The sequence below is a fragment of the Crocodylus siamensis genome, chromosome 1 (assembly GCF_052110815.1).
Source record: "Crocodylus siamensis isolate JL-2025a chromosome 1, ASM5211081v1, whole genome shotgun sequence".
NCBI classification, from domain to species: Eukaryota; Metazoa; Chordata; order Crocodylia; family Crocodylidae; genus Crocodylus; species Crocodylus siamensis.
This window is the reverse complement of record NC_143395.1, coordinates 207,928,323-207,951,848: the sequence shown is the minus strand read 5'-3', so window position 1 is coordinate 207,951,848 and position 23,526 is coordinate 207,928,323. Positions and strand designations below refer to the sequence as shown.

The 23,526-nt window shown below is 48.3% G+C and overlaps 2 protein-coding genes across 2 annotated transcripts; one reads left to right on the top strand and one right to left on the bottom strand.

Moving 5' to 3' along the window:
- Positions 1-742: 742 nt before the first annotated feature.
- On the bottom strand, positions 743-12,150 carry DUSP12 (dual specificity phosphatase 12). Its single transcript, XM_090053843.1, has 6 exons — positions 11,734-12,150; positions 11,538-11,651; positions 11,343-11,461; positions 10,522-10,618; positions 9,813-9,999; positions 743-8,280 (listed from the first exon to the last, which is right to left on the bottom strand). Exons 1-6 carry the CDS (start codon positions 12,057-12,059, stop codon positions 8,119-8,121), a joined length of 1,005 nt encoding a protein of 334 aa, XP_089909969.1. The 5' UTR covers positions 12,060-12,150; the 3' UTR covers positions 743-8,118.
- An 8,797-nt stretch (positions 12,151-20,947) lies between these two features.
- On the top strand, positions 20,948-21,337 carry LOC149873967 (histone H2A type 2-C-like). Its single transcript, XM_090039745.1, has one exon. The coding sequence runs from the start codon at positions 20,948-20,950 to the stop codon at positions 21,335-21,337; it is 390 nt and encodes a 129-aa protein (XP_089895871.1).
- The last annotated feature ends 2,189 nt before the right edge of the window (positions 21,338-23,526 follow it).

Here is a 23,526-nt window from a genome sequence, read left to right as displayed (position 1 = left end):
TACTTTGAGTTGAAATTCAAAAGACTTGCAAGAAGTGGAAATATTCCTATATTACTATGAATAGGTTTAAAATAGGCCTGTACAAAGCAGCAAGTATTTGCTTTGGATTCCACTGATGCAAAGGGACAGTACTTTGATTTGGAGATTTGAATCATCCCCATTCAATTCAGACTAATCTGATCCAAAGATTTGGCACCACTTTAGAGATTTGGCCATTGACTAAACAGGCAGCAGTCCTCACCACACTGGACACAGCTGCCTCCAGCTAGCAAGTCTCTTGTAGTGGGTGGAGGGGGGAGCAAAGGCACGTAGGGGAGGGAGGAATTGGGACAAGAGCTGGGACAAACTGCCCAACCGATTGTGGGACTCGGGGAGGGGCATGGGGGATGCAGGTGCAGCAGCACTGGGAGCAGGGGAGGGGTGCAGAAAGCAGAGCACATGCAGCTCACTCCAGGGGGAAGAGGGCAAGCAGCAGCAGGACATAGCCTGCCACTTGCCCAGCCAGGTCAGGGGGGCACAGGATGCAAGCGCAGCAGAGCTGGGAGTGAGGGCTATGCCCTGCTGCCACCTGCCCCCTTCCACCCAGAGCAAGCCATGCCTGCATGGCACCCCTGCCCCACCCTGGCTGGGCAAGTGGCAGCAGGGCATAGAAGGTGCTAGGAGTAGGAGCTGCCACACCCACATTGTTAGCAAATAAAAACCTAGGATTCCAGACTAGCCCAGGGATTGACACGACACCTCATTCAATGAGTGACAGAAAGGCTTTATTTACTACAAGTATTCAAAATCAAGTCAAGTGAGCCCAAACCAAATTAAAGTCCAGTAATTAGCTATAAGGTGATGATTTCTCACCAGACAGGTGCCGAAGCGGCGGTCTGTTTCTCTTCAACTTCTTCAGTAAGTTGGGTGCATCAGCAACCGGTGTCGGAGAGATTTCTCACTCTCGAAGTGTGCATGTGCTGTTTGCTGTTTTACTGCCTTTTTATACCCTTAGCTTAGCATACTCAAAGCATTCTTTTAGTTATGTAAATCAAGAGAGAGAGTCCCAAGCAGTAACTGACAGAAAAATCCTGTTAATTAACCTGCTCATTACTGATGATCAGAAATTTCTAATTTGAATGAGTTAACCTCTTGTTACTGAAGAAGGTATCCAGTTTGGAACACATCAAGAAACTGATTAGCAGCCAGGAAAACGTGTGTGTCTTTGGACTAAATCAGGAGGAGACATCTATCACATATGGAGAATGTATTTTCCTGCATATAAACATGAGTTAGTTGTAAAAGAAACATTTACCATACTAATTAATCAAGGATACACATTTCACATGGTTACACAACAGACAACTAGGAGCCTGCCTGAAATCATCCTGTATGTAGCAAGATAAGATGGAAGAAATACATTTCTTCTTAGATAGCCTAGCCATGAACTCACATCTTGTATTATGCAGTTAGCATCAGTATTCTGTATTTTAACTTTTATGAGTAGGCCTGAGCTTAGCACGAGTTTCAGAGTCATCAGCATCCTGCCACCCCCTGGCCCAGCTGGACAAGCAGCAGCAGCGCCTGCATCCCGCGTCCCCCCGCCCTGGGTAGCTTGTACCAGCCCCACTCCCTCCAAGCCAAATCTCCTCCGAATCGAACTGGCTGCTGAAGCTTTGCACAGCCCTACTTTAAGAGTTGCATGAGAGAGAAAATCTGAAAGGCCAAAGTGCACACTGAAATACAGCTAGCAAGGAACATTTTTTTTGTTCATTTTTGCCTTCCACATCAGAACTAAAACAAAGGCCAGGAAAAGTATAGATCCTTTACTAAATGCAGAGAGTTTTAATAATGGATGATGCAGAGAAGGCTGAAATATCCTAATGTCTTTTTATTTGTCTTCACCAATAAGGAAAGCTACCAGATGACAAATGCATCTGGTAGCAAGATGTTGGGAGACTAGCACCCTAGAGTAGTGGAAGAATTGATGGTTGGAAACCACCTAAAAGCATCTAGCTTCTAAGTCAGCAAGACTAGATACAATGCAGAGTACTGAAAGAATTGCCTGAGGTAATTTCAGAGCCATTAGCTAGCTCCATAATCTTAGTTCTCAATGAGACATTTGAGGTCCTGGATGACTGGAAAAGGGCAAATATCATCCTATCTTTAAGATGGGGAAACAGAAAGAAGTGCAGATCAGTCAATCTTGACTCTCAATACCTGGAAAAACCATGGTGCAGGTGATCAAGGAATCTATTGCTAAGCACCAGGAAGAGAAGAACAAGGTGATCAGGAACAGACAACATGGATTCATCAAGAGGAAATCAGGTTGGTCAGGTATGATTTGTTTCTATAACTAGGTGACATGCTTTGTGGACTGAGGGAGAGCTGTGGATGGGATTATACCTTGGCTTTAGCAAGGCTTTTAGCATTTTCCCCATGACATTCTCATTTACTAAGCTAAGGATATGAAAGTAAAGTACTGTTAATAGGGGTGCACCAATAAAGATTTTTTGGACCAATACCAATGGCTGATTATTAACAAGCCATATTGGCTGATACCAATCAGATTGCTGATATGCAAACCCAGCACCTTGGAGAGCAGTATCTGGCTCTGGGAAGTCTGTTGCAGGGAAGGAGGGGGGGCAGGCAGATTGAGGCCCCTGCAGCAAAGGAGGAAATGGGGCTGGTGTAGGGGAAGGGCACAGGACAATGCTGCAAGCGGGCGCAGGGGCAGCTCCTGCTGAATGCTTGGGGGAGGCATGGGGGGCACATGTCCCCTGGATCCGTGCATGGGGCAAGGGCAGGTGCCAGCATTGGGGTGGAGGCCTACAAGGGACTACAGCCACCCCAAAATTTGTCAGCCCCCACTCCCAGTGCTGCCACCACCTGACCCAAGTGCAGCCCTGGCCTAGCCCTCCCAATGGGGAGAGTCTGGTGCTGACCCCCAGCCCACAACAGGCTGCCCTTGCCCCGCACGCAGATCCAAGGGACACATGTTCCCATGCCTCCCCTGGGCATACAGTGGGAGCTGCCCCCTCCCCATGCCCGTGCCTTTCAACACCTGTCTGGATCATCCCAGCCAATGACACACCCTTTGCTTCAGGAACCGAGTGGCCATCTTTTCTGTGAAACAAAGTAACATCTGGGATTGGGTGATATCATTGTACTGTTTTTCTCTCTCTGAATATAGAAACTGCTAAGATAGTACTTGTACTAATAAAGTTAGACTTTGATTTTAGGACACTTGAGTTGTCTGTATTCATATTTCATGTTCCATTTAAGGATCAACTATGCTTTAATGATCCCTAAGCATTATCTGCCAGCCAGTGGTGTGAACACTCCAGCTGAGAAGCGCCTGCCCCAGCACCACTCTCTCCCTCACCATAGGGGGCCTTGATCTGTCACCCCACACCCCTTCCCTCCCCCCACAACAGACTTACCAGCTGGACACTGTTCTCCAAGCTGCTGGGATAGGTGCGTGCATGCTGCGGCTGTGCAGATGTATGCGTTTAACAGAGCTGTGTGACGCTCTGGTCGCTGATTTGACTCAGCTGAGGTTCAGCCTGATTCGGTGGTCACATCTCCGAATCCAAATCGAATCAGGAGACCCTTTAATCTCTCTGAATCAAATTGGAACCCTCCAAATCAACTGAGAAGAGATACCGAGCAGAGTCCCCCAGGACTCTGTCCTCAGTCCATGACTACTAAATACTTTTATGAATGACTTGGAGGAAGGCACTGACTATACACTTAAGTTGGTAGATGACACCAACCTTGGTGGAGTTGCAGACTGTGGAGGGTGAAATTAGGATTCAGGATGACCTTGAGAAACAAGAGAAATTGTCCAAAATTTTCCAAATGAAATTCACTAAGAGCAAGTGTGAAGTCCCGCACTTAGGATAAACAATTGCATGCCCAAATATAGACTGGGGAATAACTGGTGAGACCACGGTACTGAAGAAAAGGACATGAGGGTTGCAGTGAGTAGATCATAGGCTGAATATGAACCAACAGCATGATCTTGTTGCATAAAAAAAAAAAGCCAACAACAAACTGGGTTGTATTAATAGAAACATCACCTTCAAGTCAAGGGAAGTGATTCTATCTTTCTGTTCAGCACTGGCAAGTCCTCACCTGGAGTACTGCATCCAGTTTCAGGGACTGTGCTTCAAGACAGACATGGACAAATTAGAAAGAGTCCACCAGAAGAAAACAAAAATAAGAATCCTTGGAACATGGTTTACAAGGAGAGGTTGAAAGAATTGAGATTATTTAGTCTTGAGAACAGTAGAGCAGGAAACTTCATCTTGGTGGTTCTTTGCAGACTATGATATTAGGAAGGTCCCATGCTGGGACCATGGGCCATGCTGGTTGCAAGCCTGCTGGTGACTAATCAGTCCAATTGCAGAGAGGCATATCCTGCTACCATGGTTAAATGTGTATGGCTGATTGCTGCTAGATTGAGGGTGTATCTTTCCTCCTACTCCTCTTCTCCTTGACGTTGGCTCTGTGCTGACATTCAAAGAAGGCCGTTGCCTATTTGATTTGGAGCTGCTAGGCATCACGATCTGCAGCCTGTTTCCCACAGTTTGTGATCAATACCACAGGCAGAAAAGGACCTCTTCAGTGTCCTTGAAGTGCTTGCACGGGGTCTCTCTGTCACGTTTCCCCATCATCAGTCCCCTGCATAGCACAGCCTTTGGTAGGCGGCTGTCATCCATCCAGGCCATGTGGCCTGCCCACTGCAGCTGTCTGCAGGACAATTGCCTCAATATTGGTATTGGCTCTTAGTAGCACCTCTATGCTGGTGACAATCCAGCCAGTGGATCTTGAGAATGGTGCAGAGTCAGCAGTGATGGAAGTGCTCAAGGAAGTGTATATGGCAGCAGTATAAGACCCATGACTCAGCATCATACAGTATGGTAAAGATAACAGCTCTGTACTCTTTGACTTTGGTCTGTGCCCAGAGGCTGCAACTATTCCAGACCCGCTTGTAGAGCCTGCCAAAGGCACTGCTAACTTTTGAAACACTGTTGTCTACCTCCTTGTCAATCGTGGCATCATATGAGATGACACTCCTCAGGTAGGTAAACTGCTTGACAGCATTTAGCTCAGTTCCTTTGACAGTCATCTCTGGTGGCACATAAGCTTGATGTGGAGCTGGCTGATGAAGAACTTCAGTCCTCTTCAGGCTGATGGTAAGTCCAAAGAGTTGTGCTACAGTAGCAAAGTAAATGATCACATGCTGCAGACAGTGTTGGGTGTGGGCCACCAGGGCACAATCATCTGCAAACGGAAGTTAATGGATGAGCTGTTGCCAGGTCTTTGTGTAAGCCTGCAGCCATCTAAGGTTGAAGAGGCTTCTGTCTGCCCGGAAGTGGATGTAAAACACCCACCTCATCTTTCCCAAGATTGCCTAGTGCTCGCTGCAGCATCATGGCAAAGAAAATGGTGAACAGTAGGGGTGAGTACACGGCCTTGCTTAACTACACTGGAGATCACGAAGGAACCCAAGAGTGTTGCTGTTGTATTTGACTTGTCCACACTGTCGTGGAGTTGCCTGATCATGGTGAGGAACTTAGGGCGGGCATCCAAGCATGCTGAAAATCTTCCAGAGGCCATTTTGGCTTATGGTGTCAAACACCTTAGAAAGGTCAATGGAAGTGATGTACAGCCCCTTGTTCTACTCCCAGCACTTTTCCTGTATTTGTCTGAGCACAAATACCTTTTCTATCACGCCTCTGTTTGCTCTGAAGCCATATTGGGTCTCCAGGACAACTTCTTCTGCTATGGCAGGCACCAGCCTGTTGAGGAGGATTCTAGCTAGAATCTTCCCGGCGATGGACAGAAGGGTGATCCCTCAGTAGCTGGAACAGTCTGACTTGTCACCTTTATTCTTGTACATGATGACAATTATAGCATCACTCAGACTTGTGGAATTTTCCCCTGCTCCCAGCAAACTGTAAAGAGTTCATGGAGCTTGAAGTGTAGGGTGGGACCATCATATTTCAGGGCTTCAGATGGAATTCCATCAATTCCAGGGGCTTTGTTACTTTTTATCAGTGATGAAGATTTCTTCCAGTGTAGGACATTCATTTAGTTCCTCCTTAACAGACAGTTGCTTTACTCAGTTGATGGCAGACTCATGTACTGTGTATTCAGCACTAAAGAGAGTTTAAAAGTGCTCAGACCATCAGTCCATGACAAAGTCTTTGTCAATGTGTAGGGTCTGGCTGTCAGAGCTCCTCTGTGGGCTTTGGATCAGGAAGGTAGTGCCATATGCAGATCTCAGGGCTTCGTAGAAACTTCTGGTGTCTCCAAATCAGCATATAGTTGCATTATTTCCACAAGATTAGTCTACCATTCATTTTGGATGTCTCACAGTTTCCACTGAAAGGCATTACATGCCTGGCAGTAAGCTGTCTCTCTCTCTTGGCTAGCTGGCTGTGCTAGAAGGGCTTGGTGAGCAGTCCTTTTTTTTGTAAGCAGGGCTTGGATGTCTTTGTCACTTTCATCAAACCAGTCTCGGTTTCTCTTAGTACTGAACCCAGCAATCTCCTTAGTGGTCTCCAAGACTACTGACTTGATACGTTTCCAGAGTCCATCAGGTGACATGTCTGCAGTATGGGCTTGGCTTTCAAGCATCAAGATTTAATAAGTCTTCAAATTCCTCAAGCCTGGTGATAAATTATTTTCTGCAGCTACAAGGAGCAATACGCTTAAATTGCAGCAACAGAAGTTTGGGCTGGCTATGAGCACAGTTAGGCACTGGAACATGCTACCCAGAGAAATGGTGGAATCTCTATCTTTAGAAGTTTTTAAGAGCATATTGTTACAACTATGTGCCTACAATGGTTTAGACAGGGATAATCATACCACAAGGAGGGTTTAGATTACCTCCTATGGTCCCTTCCTGCCCTTTTTCTAGAACTACAAATGAGAACGTGCATAAGATGAACATGAAGCACTGCAAGCCTTTTATTGTCTCTTCCTGATCATCGTTTTTCCTACAGCAACTGGAGCCTACCTTCCAGGTCTGAAAAATGCTATCCCAGGTTCAGCAGTATCTAAAGCAATCCCTAGACAAACGTGCAGCACTGGAAATGGAAACAAGAGGAATTGATAGGACACAGCTCTCACAAAATAAGAGACAAGAACTTCTGCCTCCTTACCTACAAATTCCCCGTTTTACTCATGAAACTGTAATAAAGAACAAATTCCCTTTCAGATAGTTCACTTACTCTCATGTAGCCTTTAACCATATGGGTCCTAAAGATTCTTCAATAAACAAGCTCTTGGCAGAAAGGGTATTTGGGAGCAGCATTAGAGAAGCAATGACTGTTATAATCTGATTGATCCCAGGACAAAAGCCAGGCAATCCCCTTCCTCAACTAAGGAGCCTCAAAACCGCTGCAGTTTCAGATGCTGTATTGTTTACGCTGTATCTGCAGGTCAATCATGGTTAATGTTCCAGCAGGTATTCTGCAAGACCTCAATCTCAAAACAATGAATTTTAACAGCATGTTAATCCTTGAGCTTGCAGTCTCAAATAAATCTTTTTCTAAATTAACCTTATTAAAATGTTTTTCCGTCAATAATTCATACAGCATAAGTCTACAAATTACACGCACCCAGGGAGGTTCACCCAGCCCATCTTAACAAAGCCCTTTTCCCACTGATTTATGTGTTCACTATCATTAGGAGACTGGCTCTGCTGAAACATAAGCGTCACATACTGCTCTGCTGTTCAGTTTGAAACTAAGCACTCAATTGGAAGCAAGGATTTGTATAGCTCCGGTGTAAACAACAGTTTAATTTTTCTAACAGAGACAATGAGAACATATATACTTGAACACTGAAGAATAAATCAAAAATTGACGTTTGACAAGAGACTGTCCATTTAAAAAAAAATGCTCCAGCATCTTCTCACGGATTTAACAACAACAGAAAAAAGGAGGATCTAGAATGGCAATAAGCCAAGGTTAAAGTCATTCTGTTGCATCCCAGGAGGGTGAAATCAACTTTTGCCAAAGAGCAGCAATCACAACTTGATGCTGAGGGCATTCCCACTGTAATAGTCCTCTGTTCTCAAAGCACACTGAGTTGCTGACAGCAGCAAGCCTCAGAGCCAAGAATTCATGTTTTGACAGTCTGGAATCCACCAATAGGCAGTGCTTGTATTCCATCTACTCGACTTTTGTGAATCTGGAAGGCAGGAGTCACCCAGCGGCCACAAGAACATTGCCCTCCGTGCCAACTGAAGGAGCCCAACTTCAGTGTGCATTTGGGGCACAGAAGCTGCAAAAAAACAAAAACAAAAACACACACGCATTTGCTTGGTCAAAGGCACAGCTTCACTTAAACTTCAGGAAGTTGCAACTCAACAGCAGCCTGGGACTTTCTGAAGTTTCAAATCCATACCCAGTCGTCCCCAGACTACAGAGTCACCTTCCACATTCAAAAGACTACAAGCTACTTCACTGCAATAAAGGAATTATTCCTCAAATTTCTCCAGTGGCAGACCACTTCTGGAAACCATTTCACAGCAGGCAAATTCTTATGGGCCATATTTATAAAGGCACTTGACAGAAAAAAAGAAAAACAGAAACCCCCCCGCCTCAGAGAGCTCACCTCCTATACATCACCTATTTGAAACAACTCAGAACCTGAGTTCAATACCCATCATCTCCCATTGATCCTAAATCTAGCTCCAGGGTACTGAGCAACTAAATATAGTGCTGAATTTTCAGCTCCCCAAGCAGCAGCAGAGCTTTCTAGAAATCTGGCTCTACATCCTGCAAACTCTAAAGCAGGGGTGGGCAAAATGGCTGATACGGCAGCAGACAGACTCCATTTCTCAGTAGCCCCTGCCCGTATGGCTGAGACTGGTCTCCATGGAGACCCCAGCCACACCTGAGCTGTGAAAGCTCAAGGTGGGGGTTGCCATGGAGACTGTTGCCAGACTTTGCCCATCTCTGCTCTAGACAGACTTCTACAGTGAGCCAGACTGAGAACTTCTGTAATAACCACAACCAAAGGTAGAGCTGGAACACAAAAAGAGAGGACATGAGGAGGTACAAGAAGGCTGCTGCATATGGCAAAAGCTGTACCAAAAGAGGTGGCACACACACCCTACCATGATTGCAAAGGGACCAGTAAGCAGAAGAACTAAACAGGAGGAAGGAGGTCTAGAAAATAGCATGGGCAAGTCATGCTGTATCAATGAAAGGAAAAGAGAAACAGTAGGATTCATCTGACTGAAAGGGAGCCAGAGCCACAGGAAACACACTTGGGTTAGACCAGTTCTGCAAAAGAATGAAATGAAGATGAAGAATGCAAGATAAAGAATGCAATGAAGATTTACTAGCCTCACTAGCATCAAAATCTGCCCACCTCAATCCTAACACCAGTGAAAAAAGTAAATGCCCCTGTGCAGCAAAAGACAAGAACTTCTAATGAGGGAAGTACAATTCTAGAGGCTGCCCTACAAACACATCCTCTGCTCCAGGCTTGTATTTTCACCTTAAACTGAGCTATCAAACAGTGGTCTACAATTTAACTTTCTATTGCCATAGCAGATCCCTGAAGCAAAATCCCCTTCATTGCCACCTTCCCACCACTTGGAGGCTAAATGTGACCATCTTCTCATCTTGCAGCTCCAGAACAGTAGGAAGTGAGAATAAATCCCTAAATTAATCATCTTCAGAGGTGGCTCAAGCTGCATGGACTGTGAAAAAGGCCTTGCATAACAGCTATAACACCAGGACACTTACATCTAGTCAGGGATGCAGATAAGAACAAGAATGCCCAGCAAGCAAGTGCTCCCTCACCTGCCCTTCCATCACTCCCAACAATGCTGGCTCCATCCACTGTACCGGCTCAATGAAGAAAGAACTACATTTATCCTGACCATCATTACGTCGCTGAGCAGGATCTTTAATCCTCTTGTGAGCAAAAGCTGCTGGTCCACTTCCTTCAGCATGGGTCAAAATGCTTGAACTATGAAATAGAGACCGCCTGTCATCCAAAACAACAACAAAGGATTAGCGGGAACATCACGGTAAACCAAGGCACAGGGGCACAAGAAGCCCTTGTCGGCAAGGGATGGGCTTTGTCCAATGGACGCAACCATGTAACAAGGTCAGCAACATCTGACATGTTCAGCCTCTGGCCTGTTGACCAGACCAAGCCCTTGATGCCATCTAATACACAGGGCTCCCCAAGAGTTCCACAGGGATGCAGTATGGGGCCAACCTGGCTCATGCACCGGCTTATTCATCTGACCCAGAGGCTCAAAACTGTGAGCACACCACTGGTCTGGAGCCAGCCAATTGTCTCCCACAGTCCCACTTGGTTTCTTATACAGACACAGTTAGCAAAAAAGAAAATCATGAAGAAGAAAGTCACACACCTTCTCTTTCAAACAGACATGTTTCCAAGGTTTTTTTCTGTTCTGAGAATAGCCAACCCAAGGCCTTTTCCTTATGAGTTTATTTTGAAAAAAAAAAAAACAACCCACAGAGGACAAAGGATATGTACCTGCACTTTCTGCACCTATAGAGAGCCTCATTGTTTGAAGCTGGACAAGTGTTGGTTGGATCAACTGCAAAGACTTCTCGGGGCAAGCCCTGCAGCTCTGCAAAAAGACAGACAACACTAGTTTGGGAACTGGGTGGACAGACCCAGCACTTCCTGTGTCTAGGTAAAGTGCTGTGCCTTTCCCCTCTGCATGTGAGAACTTCCCTTCCTCACCTTGTTTCCATTTTAGAGGAAGTTCAAAACTAAGCAGCCCCATGCAGACATGTAAAACAACAAGTTCTACCATGCTAGAGCAAGAAGCCTTAGGTCACCAACAAGTGTTGGCATTGTTCCAGCCTACAGAAGACACCTGCTGCAGAGGAAGCTTTGTATGCCCAAGCAAACATTTAGTGTTGCAGCTACTGAGGCTTTTGCATGCAACCTGTCACCAGGTGCCAGAGTTCTCCATGGTCAGCAACGCTGCTATGAATTCCTGGAATCACCCTTCATGTCCAGCTGCAGAATTTGGCTTTATGTCCTCTATGTCTACAGGGAAAGCTGTTAGAGGGGACAGACAGGGGACTGCTCCCAGCTCTGTCCTGTGTGCAGGTAGGAAACCCTGATCTCCAGCAACCACTCACCAGTACTTGGAGGACCACACCAGCACGATAGGGTGTCCCAGACTACCAGCACTGACTCTGATCAGCTCCATGCTGGTGGGAGCGGGGGACAGGCCCTGAAGGCCCCAATTTGCTGCCAGGTAGCTCCAGTGTCAGAGCCCAGCAGGCAAGAGCCTGGCCTCCGCCCAACCTGACAGCTGCCCAGAAACAGGCCCCCCTTACCGGGGTGCTGCTGGGCCAGCCGCTGCAGGCGGTAGCACTTGTACAGAGCGCTGCTTGCATCCACCCGGCACCCCATGGCCTCGTACAGCTCCAGCTGCCGCACGAAGCCTGCGTTCATCCTGCGGGGACAGGGGCGACGCGGGTTAGTGCCCGCGGGGGCGGATCGGGGGGGGGGGCGAGGGGACCGGCACTCACTGGGCCTCAGGCCTGACGGCGCGGACGGCAGCGTAGGCCTCGGTGAAGCGCAGCCCCTCGCTTTTCATCAGGTAGGCAGCCACCACCGCCGCGCTGCGGCTCCGTCCCGCGTGGCTGCAAAGCAAACGACCCGGGCTCGGCTCGGCTCTAGGCCGGAGCAGCGCACCGCAGCACCCCGCCCCCGCCCCGCTCTCACCAGCGCACGAGGGCGGCACGGCCGGCGGCCCGGGCAGCTGCGAGGAAAGCGGCGCAGGTGTCCAGGTGGCTCAGCAGATCAGCGCCGGGCTCGTCGCGGGCAGCCACGTGTAGCGTCCAGACGCCCGGGGGCGGCGGCGCCGGCTCCTCCACATCCACCGAGAGCAGAGCCAGCACCCCCACCGCCTCCAGGGCCCCCGGCGCCGAGCCCGCCTCCGCACCGCCCAGGTACAGCCCCCGCCGCACCAGCACCATTCCCGGCCCCGCCGCCATGCGGGTTCCAGGCCGGCACGCCCCGCCCCGCCGCGCCGCAGACGCCACGCTCATGGCAGCTTCCGGCCGCCTCCCGCTAAGTCACGGCGCCTTCCTGCAGCAGCGGCGCGACGCGGCGCTCTGGCCAAAGCATCAATAATGCAGAGAAACGATGAGGCTGAAGTTGCTTCTTTATTCCTGGTTCCCGGTTCCTTTTTCAAAGCTAACCTAGACCCAATAAAAGCTTTTTATTAATGAATTACACATTTTAAAGAGAGAGAATTGTATTGGCTATACTTATTTACCTATTAATATGTGAATTAATATCCTGCATCAAATACAGAGCCCTAAATGAAGATCAGATTAGGATGAGATTATGGAGCAAAATACTTTTTGGGCCACCCCAAACTTCCTGCCAATGCACCCAAAGACCCCTGAGTGCAGTCCTGCCCAGCCCAAAGCAGTTTGGCCCTGCCAATGGACAGCCTCCCATGCCCACTGTACTAAGTATATGGACTCAAATAAGGAGCTGGCATTTGCGCTGGGATTACAGCTGGAAATCCTTCTTGGACCACCTCACACCATGCTTGGGTACCACAAGGGGACATCCCTGTCCCACTCAAAGCGCAGCTTGGCTGTGCCAGGCTGCCAATTGACAGCTTCCCTCCTCTCCCCCCCAGTAAGTATGGGAATCAGGAACTGGAAATAAGGAACCTACTTCAGCCTCATGAGAAATGTGGAAAACATCAAATTCTCATGTAGCAGGCAAACTGAGATTTATGCTAAGGCTTTTTAGCCATAGTCCAAGTCTAGGCCTTCCAGGAACTAAGCAACAGAATTGAACAGAGAACCTTCTGTGGCACTGGGAGATGTGAGTGCTGTGATTAGGCACTAGGTGAGCAAGGCACAACAGTTTCCATATAAGGAATGTGCCTGGCACAGTGCCAAGGGATTGGTGCACCATGCTTGGCACAGAACCAGAGGATTGGACAATTTGACATATGAAAAGTTGCAAAAGTAATGGACAAACAAGTGAGAGCGGGCGGGTAGAGGTGATATCTACAAATCAGGGCTCATGGTAGAGGTGATCACATAGATGGCTCATGTTCATCTTGTGGTCAATCATGACCCCCAAGTCCCATTTGTCCATAGTGCTAGGCAGCGTAGCACTGCTGAGCCTATAAGGATGCTGCAGGTTTTTCCTCCCAAGGTGGAGACCCTTGCATTTTTCGGTGTTAAACACCATGAGGTTCTCGTCCGCCCATTTGCTGAGTCTGTCCAGGTCAGCCTGGATCACCCTCCTGTCTTCAGGTGTGGATGCTTTGCCCCAAAGTTTCGTGTCATCGATGAACTTGGCCAGTCCGCTTCTGACTCCAAAGTCCACATCATTAATGAAGATATTGAACAATATGGGTCCAGGGGCAGAGCCTTGGGGGACCCCACTGGTCACAGGGCACTATGACAATTGATTTCCGTCAACCACCACCCTCTGGGTCCAACCACAGAGCCAATTCCTTAGCTAGTGGATCGTGGTGAGGCCGAGGCCAGTTAGCCAGTTTTGCTAAGAGGTGATCATGGGATACCAGATCAAAGGCTTTTTAAAAGTCAAAGTGTATGACATCAATCTCATCTCCCTTGTTGAGGTTGTTAGAAATATTATTAAAAATGCATTATCAATAGTGTTGTTAGAACAGCACAGCTGCCAGCTCTCCCTGGTGGGAGAAGGAGGGGGTTGGAGGAGAAGCTACTAAGGGCTCTTTGTATTAAGATATCACTCTCTCTCTTTGTTCTGCAAATTTACTATCTCTTTGTTACACTAAATCACACTTCCTTTCATGCCCCCTACACTTCTCAGGCAAGATAAGAGTAATTGCCATTTTTAATGATCCTGTCCTTGGGGTTTGAACTTTTTGTAACCTGAAGTACTTTCTGAGCAAGCGCAATTAGCTAATGCATACAAGCCTATCCGCCCCGCATACTTAAGTAGTTAATTATAATGCACATGCGACGGATGACGTGACATCATTTCATATATGTTTGTATGAACCGGAAATGAGTTGTAAGAGTTCCTGCTTCTGTACACGTGCTCAGGAGAGAGGGGATAAAGCCTGCTGAGAAGTGTTCCCCGGGGGCAGAGAGTGTGGTCTTTTGTCTTCTCTCTCTGACCCTATTTGCAAATATATACCTTTTGTGTTACTAAGAATGTGTGCCTGGAATTATTATTCATGAGCCTCCAAAGAAACGAACTGTGATTTTTACATCAAGGTGATAGGTCATCTGGTTGTAAAGGGAAATAAGAATGGTCAAGCAAGACCTACCCACAACAAACTCGTGCTGGCTATCCCTCAGCCAGTCTGTTAAGAATGGGTTCTTTGATAACCTTTTCTAAGACCTTCCTCGGGATAGAGGTCAGGCTGATGGGCCTGTAGTTTGCTGGATCCACTTCCCTCCCTTTCTTGAAGATAGGCACCACATTGGCCTTATTTCAATCTTCGGGCACTTCACCAGAGCACCAGGAGTTCTCAAACATCCATGTCAAGGGCTGAGCTCTGATGCTTGCCAGATCCTTGAGTACCCTGAGGTGTAAACTGTCAGGGCTGGCTGACTTGAAGGTGTCCAGCCTCTCAAGGTGTTTCTTCACGAGGTCAGCATTGATGGAGGGTAAGGAATCTCCCACACCCAGGCCTTCCCGTCCCGCAGGGGCGTCCCATGGAACTGGTGAAAAACCGATGGAAATTATCCATTTAGCAAGTTGGCTTTTTTCTGGGCATCAGTTATCAGTTGTCCTATCTGGTTTAGCAGGGGTCCAGTGTTGCCCTTGCTTTTCCTCTGGCTCCCCACATATCTAAAAAACAACTTTTTATTGTCCTTGATACTTGTACCTAGTTGGAGTTCAGTTGCGTCCTCGGCTTTCCTGGTTCACTCCCTGCAGGTCTGGACTAGTGCAGAGTATTCCTCCTTGGAGGTGGATCTAGAGCTCTATCCTTTGTAAGTCTTTCTTTTTAGACAGAGGAGGTCCGCTAGTTCCCTGCAGAGCCAAGGGGGATGCTGTGCCCTTTTGCTGCCTTTCCTCCAAGATGGGATAGACTTTGCTTGCGCATACAGGATTGCTTCCTCGAGGAGCAGCCACTCATCCTGAACTCCCCTCCCCTTTGGGTCGTGTTTCCTTAGGGCCTCACTGACAAGCCTCCTGAGCTTGTCAAAGTCAGTTTTCCTGAAGTCAAGGACTTCTGTATTGGTAACTGATGTGCCAGCTTTATGGCAGATGGTGAAGGTGATCAGCTCGTGGTCATTGTCACCCAGCTTCCCTTCGATCGTTACGTTGCTGATTAGGTCATCCCCCATTGCCAGTACCAGGACAAGCAGTGCTTTACCTCTCATCAGCTCATAGACTTCTTGCATCAGATAGAGCTTATCCACGCATGAGAGAAAGCTTAGCAAGTGTTCGGATTTGGCTGAGCACTCTTCCCATGAGATGTCTGGGTAGTTGAAGTCTCCTATGACAACCACACATCAGGAGCATGTGGCCTCAGGCAATTCCCTGGCAAACTCTTGATCCTGGGTAGGAGGTCTATTGTAGACTCCCACCATTCTGTCCCCTGTGCTGTGTTCCACATGGATTTTAACCCACAGGGTTTCCAGTCATCCACCCTGGGCCCAGTGTCGGCTTGGAGGGGTGTGTAGCTTTCCTTGACATAGAGAGCTACACCCCCACCCTTTTTGTCCACTCGATCTCTCCTGTACAGGGTATAGCTACAGTTGAGCCTGTGTTGCCTGCAGGAGCTGGCACCTTAGCAGGCTCTGCTGGGGCTGCAAGAGGTTCATACCTGTTGCAAAGCTCCAGCAGAGCAGGGACCCTGATGTGGTGGGCCTTGGGACCCTTGACCACCTTGGTCCAGTCCCCTGGCTGGACAGAATGGGAGGTCCCCGCATCCTCCCTTGTACTGGAAGGTGACCAAGGTCTGCCCTCCGCCTCCAGGGGGAAAAGGGTCTGGCAGTAGGAGACTATCTCCCGCTCACCATCTCTGATGGCATGCAGTCTCTGGACTGCGGCCTGGAGCTCCTCCAAGTGGCACACCAGAGACCCCAAAAGGGAACAGACCTCACAAGGGGAGGTAGCCATGCTTCTGGACCCCAGAACCTGAAAAAGTGTCAGGTAGCCCCCACAGCTGAGAGCCAGGGGCTCCGTCTGCATGGAGCCCCGAACCATGGGCTCCATCTTGGTGTAGGCCTCTGAGGTGCCAGAGGGGGAGGCTGCAGAATCCAAGGGGTCTCTCAGAGTACGGCGAGTGCCCATTCACATGATGCCACTGGTAGGCTGGCTATGGCTGGGACTGCCTTCCCTAGGGGGATCACTGGCAGGTCCATGGGCCCCTCCCACTCACCCTCCTGTGCAAACTCCCACACTAACTCCCACACCAGGCCCAGAAGCGCACCTGTTTGTGTGGCCTGTTCACGAGGCTCCCTGGGAGGCTGGGCCAAGTAGGAGTCAGGGGGGTGTGACCCTCCTTGGCTCCATTCAGCCGTGTCCCAGCTGCCTATGTCCCTCCCACCACAGGCCCCTGCTCACCTGCAGGCAGGCCAGGACCCATGGGGGCCCTGGGGTCTCTCCTGGGGATCCCTGGGCTCATGGGGGCACAGTGGGCTTTCACCCGCACATGTCACACCAGAGCCGGGACCTGAGTGCAGCTTCTACCATTGCTGGGCCCTTTTAAAACTGTGTGCATGCGCAGAAGGGCTGGCCAGTGCCATGCTGCTCTTGGGGGGCTAAGGGAGTCCCTCCCCCCACCAAAGGAGGGGACAGGTAAGTGCAACCCCACCACCCCCAACCTGCTTCACGTACTGGCAGCCCAGTCATGTGGCTGTCTGGAGGGCTGGGTTAAGTAGGAGCTGGGGCAGGGGGCGTGACCCTCCTCGGCTCCATTCAGCCACCTCCCAACTGGCGATGTCCCGCCCACCACGGGCCCCTACCTACTGCAGGCAGGCCGAGGCTTATCGGGGGTCCTGGGGTCTCTCCTGGGGGTACCTGGGCTCACAGGGACGTAGCGGGCCTTCACCCACGCATCTTGCACCGGAGCCAGGACCTGAGAATTTAGCAAATTTAGCCAGTCCACTTCTGATACCTGAATACAGATTGTTTATAAATATCTTGAAGAGTACTGGTCCAAATATGGAGCCCTGAGGGACACCACTGGTCACCATGTTGACACAGTTCCATCAACTATCACTGGGTCCAGCCACTGAGCCAGTTCCCGAGCCATCGGACCATGAGGTTGTCGAGGGCGCAGTTCCCCACTTTAACCGTGAGGACTTCATGGGAGACCAAGTCAAAGGCTTTTTTGAAGTCCAAATAGATGATATCAAACTCTTCTCCTTTGTCCAGGTGATGGGTGGTCATAGAAAGAAATGAGGTTGGTCAGGCAGAACCTACCCGCAACAAAGCCATGTTGGCTATCTTTCAGAATGTTATGGTTTCTTTGATGATTTTTTCCAATATCTTTCCAGGGATTGAGGTCAAACTGACTGGCCTGTAGTTCTCCATATCTTCCTTCCTCCCTCTCTTGAAGATAAGCACCACGTTCACCCTCTTCCAATCTTCAGGAACCTCCTCCAAGTGCCACAGGTTCTCAAATAGAACCTCTGCCATTGGCAGAGCTATGATGTCAGCCATTTCATTTAGCACTCTTGGGTGCATTCCATCTGGGCCAGCTGATTTGTGGATGTCCAGCTTCTCAAGGTGTCCCCTCACGAGAACTTTGCCAATGATGGATGTGTGTTCTGCCATACCCTGGCAATCCTGCTTCTTGTTTGGTAGGGTGATCCCCTTGGGCTGGTGGAAGACTGACATAAAGTAATCATTAAGGAAATTAGTTTTTTCCTAGGCTTCAGTTGTCAGCTGCCCCATTTGGTTTAGCAAGGGTCCAGTGTTGCCCTTGTTTTTCTTCTGATTACCCACATATCTGAAGAAGGACTTTTTGTTTTCCTTGATTCCCGTAGCCAGTTTGAGTTCGGTTTTGGCTTTGGCTTTCCTAGTTTTCTCCCTACAGGTGTGGGCCAGTGTTGAATAATCCTCCTTGGTGATGCTACCTGACTTCCAACCCTTGTAGGCTTCTCTTTTCACATACGGGAGGTCCGTGAGTCCCCTATTTAGCCATGGGTGTCGTCCAGCCCTTTTGCTACCTTTCCTATGGGCTGGGATGGACTTCCCTTGTGCTTCAAGGATCACATCCTTAAGGAGTGACCACTTCTCATGGACTCCCCCCTCTGTTAGATCCTGGTTTCTCAGGGCTTTGGCAACCAGCCTCCTGAGCTTATGCAAGTTGGCTTTCATAAAATCATGGATTTATGCATTGCTGACTGATTTGCCAGCTTTGCGATGGATAGAAAAAGTGATCAACTCATGATCACTGTCTCCCAGCTTCCCTTTGATTCTCAGGTTGCTCACTAGATCATCCCTGTTGGCCAGTACCAGATCCAGTAGCATTTCTTCTTGGAGCATTTTATACACCTTGGTTCATACTCATTAACATTTGTTCCACCTCTGTCCCTCCTTCTGTTCCACCCATTTTTCCTCCCATTTCAAACTCCATCTCTAATTACTATTTACTTCTTTAGCATGGAATTGCCTATGCATTTCATTCATTTACATGCCTCTCTGCTAAGAGTACATGCGTAAGACTTTGACCTTCACTTCTTTCGGTCACTTGCTGGTTCTTTCTGGTTCTTTGCTGATTTCAGCACCATCTCCAAGGTCTTGCTTCTGCTTTATCTCCTGACAATAGCTGGTGGGCTGCATCTTGTTCTCCTTACACAGGGAATCATACATCTTGCACACTATCCCATTGTTAGGAAACAGCTTAAAGTAACATTTGCAAAGTTACTTTAATACATCATTTTGCCTTGTGACCAGCAGCTTTTGCTGAGACACACATTCAAGTCTTTCTTCAGCTGCAAATCCAATACTCCCCCAAAATCTGAATATGGTTACCGTAACAGACACACTACAAGCTGCCTGCCTCCAGAGGAAAGCTCTTTCAGCCTCTGGATGATACTTGTGAGTAAGCTGCTTGAAATCTAACTAGATATATAGCCTACAGTAACTCAGATGCACGATCAAAGGCTACCATGCCACTATTCTCTAAGGGTTATTCTTTGATCTTGCTTTACCCTACTCCAAACCTACTTCTTGTAACCAATAAAGTTCTCCTCTGTCCCTAGCATGGGAGGCTTATTGGGAGAGGGTCTAGATTATGCCTTCAGGTCCCCTTGGTCCAGCTGACTAAGGGAGACCACTGTTTGTGCTTCAGACTAAGGGAAGCAACCCAAGTTCTTGCAGTGGGTCAAGTACCCTTCAGGTCTATACAGCCTGTTTACCTCATGAGTGCCTCAGGGAGGCACTCAGAGCTTGGTGGGTGGCTCAGTGCAGGAGCACCCCCTGCTGGCCCACCACAGTGCCAAACTCCACTTGTAGGAAAGTGTACTGCTCCTTCACATAGAGAGCTACACCCCTGCCCTTTCTATCAATACCTGTGGTCCAGTCATAGGTGGAATCCCACCAGGTTTCCATTATTCCTATGAGATCATATTAATTTTTATTTAGCAGGAGGGCCAGTTCCTCCTGTTTGTTTCCCAGGCTCCTGGCATTTGTGTACTGGCAAGTAAGCCTGCCATTGGAGGTCCTAGGATTCCCAGCAGTCCTAGAAGAGTCTCATCCCTGGGCTGGGTAGGAGTGAATTCTGTCGGGAATTCATTTGTGTCCCTTGTGCTGCATGACTTACTGATTCTGCATTTGTCACTTGGTAGGCTTGCACTGGTGGTTGTCTGCCCATCCCCTGTCGAGCTTAGTTTAAAGCCCTGTCAAGTAGGTCAGCCTTTCTGGTAGAGAAGAACTTCTTCCCCATTGGAGTGAGGTGGTGATTATCCCTTCTCAACAGTCCAGTGCCTCCACCTCTGAAGTACGGGCTATGGTCAAAGAAGCTGAAGCCTTCACAATGACACCAGCGCCGCAGTCTTCTGTTGACTTCACCAATTCATCTGTCCCCCCTGTGCCCGTGACTCATAACCAGGAGGATTGAGGAAATTACCTTGAACAAAGGCATGCTGTGACCCTGAGAGGACAGATGCAGGGAGACTCCTGCTTAGCTTGCTCCTGCAGCCATATGGTTGAGGACAAGTGAAACTCGGGGATATCCAAACCCCAAGCCTCCAGGCTTGGGCCTACATGTAGTATGCCTGCCAAAGGATTTGAAAGCATCTGAAGCCTCAGATTGGGGGTAGAGGATGTTTGCTGGTAGTAGGGCCACATATGGTTCTTGAATGACTCACGGATTTGGAATTTATTTGAATGATTTGACTTGAGACATGAAAAATTTTCCTTTAAAAAAAAAGATTCAGCTGCTGGGTCTCTACTTGAACAGCAGGGAGCCAGAAACTAAGATCCCACACACCCAGTGGAGGACTCGAGGCCTGGTACCCCTGAAGGTTACTGCTGTAACATCTAAGGAGCCATTTGGCAGGTTGTATTACAGGGAGAAAACCTGTAATATTGTCTAGGGGTTACTGCTTGATACCACATTGGACAAGTTGCCGTATCAATCCTTGGAGGGCTAGGGCAAAAAGAAATTCTAGTAGTAACAATTAGACTGTTCTCAAAAATTATTGTAGCTGTGATGATGAAGCACAGTTACATTGGGGAATTTGTGGTCATTGATCACAGAGCTGGGAAAAATAATTGTCAGTCTCACAGGCAGAGTTAACAAGTGTGGTGGGATCAGGCCCAGATTTGATGTTCAACTGAAGGAAAAATGGTAAAATAAACTGCTGTTCTCAAGTTGGTCTGGGTGCATAGTGCTGACAACCTCAGCCAGCATCACAGACCATGAGGAAGCTAGGCATAAACACACAGGAGGCAAAATTCTGCCTTTTCTGTTTGCAGAGGGGCAGCATCCCTTCAGATCAAAATCATGTCTGGTCTTGTCAAGAAGGGAGGCAAGGACCAGGCTAAGGCTAAATCTAATTCTTCCCAGGCAGGGCTGCATTTCCCTGTAGCCTGGGTGCACCGTCTGTTTCACAAGGGCAATTGCATTAAGCAAGTGGGAGCTGCTGGGGCATCAGTCTATTTGGCTGCAGTGATGGAATTTCTGACAGCTGAAATCTTGGAATTGCCTGGGAACACTGCCCACAACAAGAACAAAACTTGCATCGTTCCAGTCCGCAATGATGAGGAGCTGAACAAGCTGCTGTGGGGAGTCACTGTCGCTCAGGGCAGGGTGCTGCCTAACATCCAGGCAGTGCTCCTGCCTAAGAAAACTGAGAGCCACAAAGCCAAGGGCAAGCGGAATCTGCAGATTTAGACCTAGAATCAGCAATATTCGTAACATAAAACCCCGCTGTCTGATGCTCTCTGCTGCTGCCACTGCTGTGGCAGCATCCTGCTACTCTTCCAGCCCTGCACACTGGCCCTGGAGCATCTGGGAGCCTGCTTGATGTGCACAGGGTTGGGTGGCTGGTCAGACCTGAGGAAGGTTGTTTGTGTGCCCAGCAGCTTATCTAGCATCTCCCCCATCTCCTATATCTGCTCCCTCAGAAAATGTTGCTCCTTCCACGTTCCCCGAGCCATCACCGTGTTAGAAATATTATTAGGAATGCATAATGAATAGAGTGTTGTTAGAACTGCACAGTTTGCATCTCGTACCTGATAAGCAGAAACACTACCAAGGACCCTTTGTGCTAAAGTATCACTCCCTTTCTTTCTTGGCCAATCTGTCAGCCTTTCTCACGCTAAATCACACACTCCCCTGACATTCACATGCAGATTACAGAAGCAGTAATTCAATTGACTGTGTGTCCTTGAAAGAGGGGAAATTTCAACTTTTGGTGACCTAGAGAGTTTTCTGAGCATGCGTAATTAGCTGATGCATATATGCCTATCCGCCCCGCATACTTAAGTAGTTAATTATAATGAACATGCGACGTATGAAGTGACGTATTTACATATATGTTTGTATGAACCGGAAATAAGTTGTAAGAGTTCCTGTTTTGGCACACGTGCCCAGGAGGGGGAGTATATTAGAGCCGACTGCTGGTTTCCTCGGGGGCAGAGTAATCTGAGGTCTCTGCTCTGACCCTATTTGCAAATATACCTTTTGTGTTGCTAATAGTGTGTGCCTGAGGAATTATTATTCGCAAGCCTCCAAAAGAAACGAACCGCAAATTTTTGCATCAACTGCCACAACAATACCACCACTACACACTGCCCATGAAAAGCTGAAGGGGTCTGCCATCTTGCCCATAGCCACAAGTCTCCTTTACTGCTGGGGCAGAAGGAACATCATGACAGAAATCCTCAAGGGCCCTCTTCCCCCATGCATTTCCCACAACATTACTCTCTCTGCTTTGGTGTGTCAGGCCTCTTAAGGTTTCTCCATTTCCCCTCCACATAAATTCCTGTCAGTATGAATGTAGCAGGATCCTGGTACGGGTTCCACTTCACAGCCTGGAAGTTGGGGCTGCCCTCTGGCAGTAGTTTATAAGCCTCTCTCTAAGGAGGGGTTTCTTCTCCCTTGATGCTCAGAGCTTAGCAAGTGGAGGCAGCAGGCCTCAGGAGAGAAGGAGAATCCAAAGTACATGAGCCCAATCTCTAACTTCCTTGGTAATTGTTGCAAATAGCTCTGAAGTCAGCAGAGGGCAACCTTGATCTTCTCTCAATCTAATCAAAGAATTGGGTGGTCAGAATTGAACAGAGTATTACCAATATCAATCAAATGAGTCAGGAAAAGAATAATGTCTACAAAGATTGCAGGGCACCTTTGATGCTTCCCCTCATGCTGTCTTAAACTCAGAACCCAAACCTATCTAGGAAAAAAAACAATGTTTCATCTTCAAAGCCAATGAGTTCAGACCCTCCCAGCAAAAGCCTTCTGCTGAACATGACATTGTTGCCACCTCCACTGCCAACAGTCACTACCAACTTGAGCCAGACGTTGCTCAGTTTGCTCTCTGTTGCAGTTCACCTTACCAAGGATGACAGATCTATGTCTCAATTGTGTTGCTGGCTGCCTTTCCAAAGGAACATTTGAGAGCGTGGCATATTCCACAAGCATCCAAGATGCTAAAACAGCCACTTCTTAAAGCCGGAGATTTGCGGCAGGCTCAAACAGTCTTCAAGATGGCAAACAGCCAAAAAACCAATGAGTGTTTTGGGGAAGAGCTCTTGAAAATAATCTACAATCCCTGAATTATACGCAGCAGTAGCCTGAGGCCCTCTGAAAGAACAGACCTAGTGTCCTCAGTATAAATATTCTAATATAATAAAGAGCTTTGTCTGTCTATCCGTAATGTTTTGTTCAAGTGTGCATGCACTGCTGAGATAGGGTTACCTTAGGTCTGTGTTTCCCCAGATGTGTCCCTGCTCATTTTAAGACCTCTGATCACTGTCTGGGTGGGTTTCTTTAAATCTGCCCAAATGTCCAGGATTTCCCTTTGCTCTGCTGGTGGGAGCAAAGGGAGGGTGATCAAAGGCAGCGGGGAGCACAAACGGATC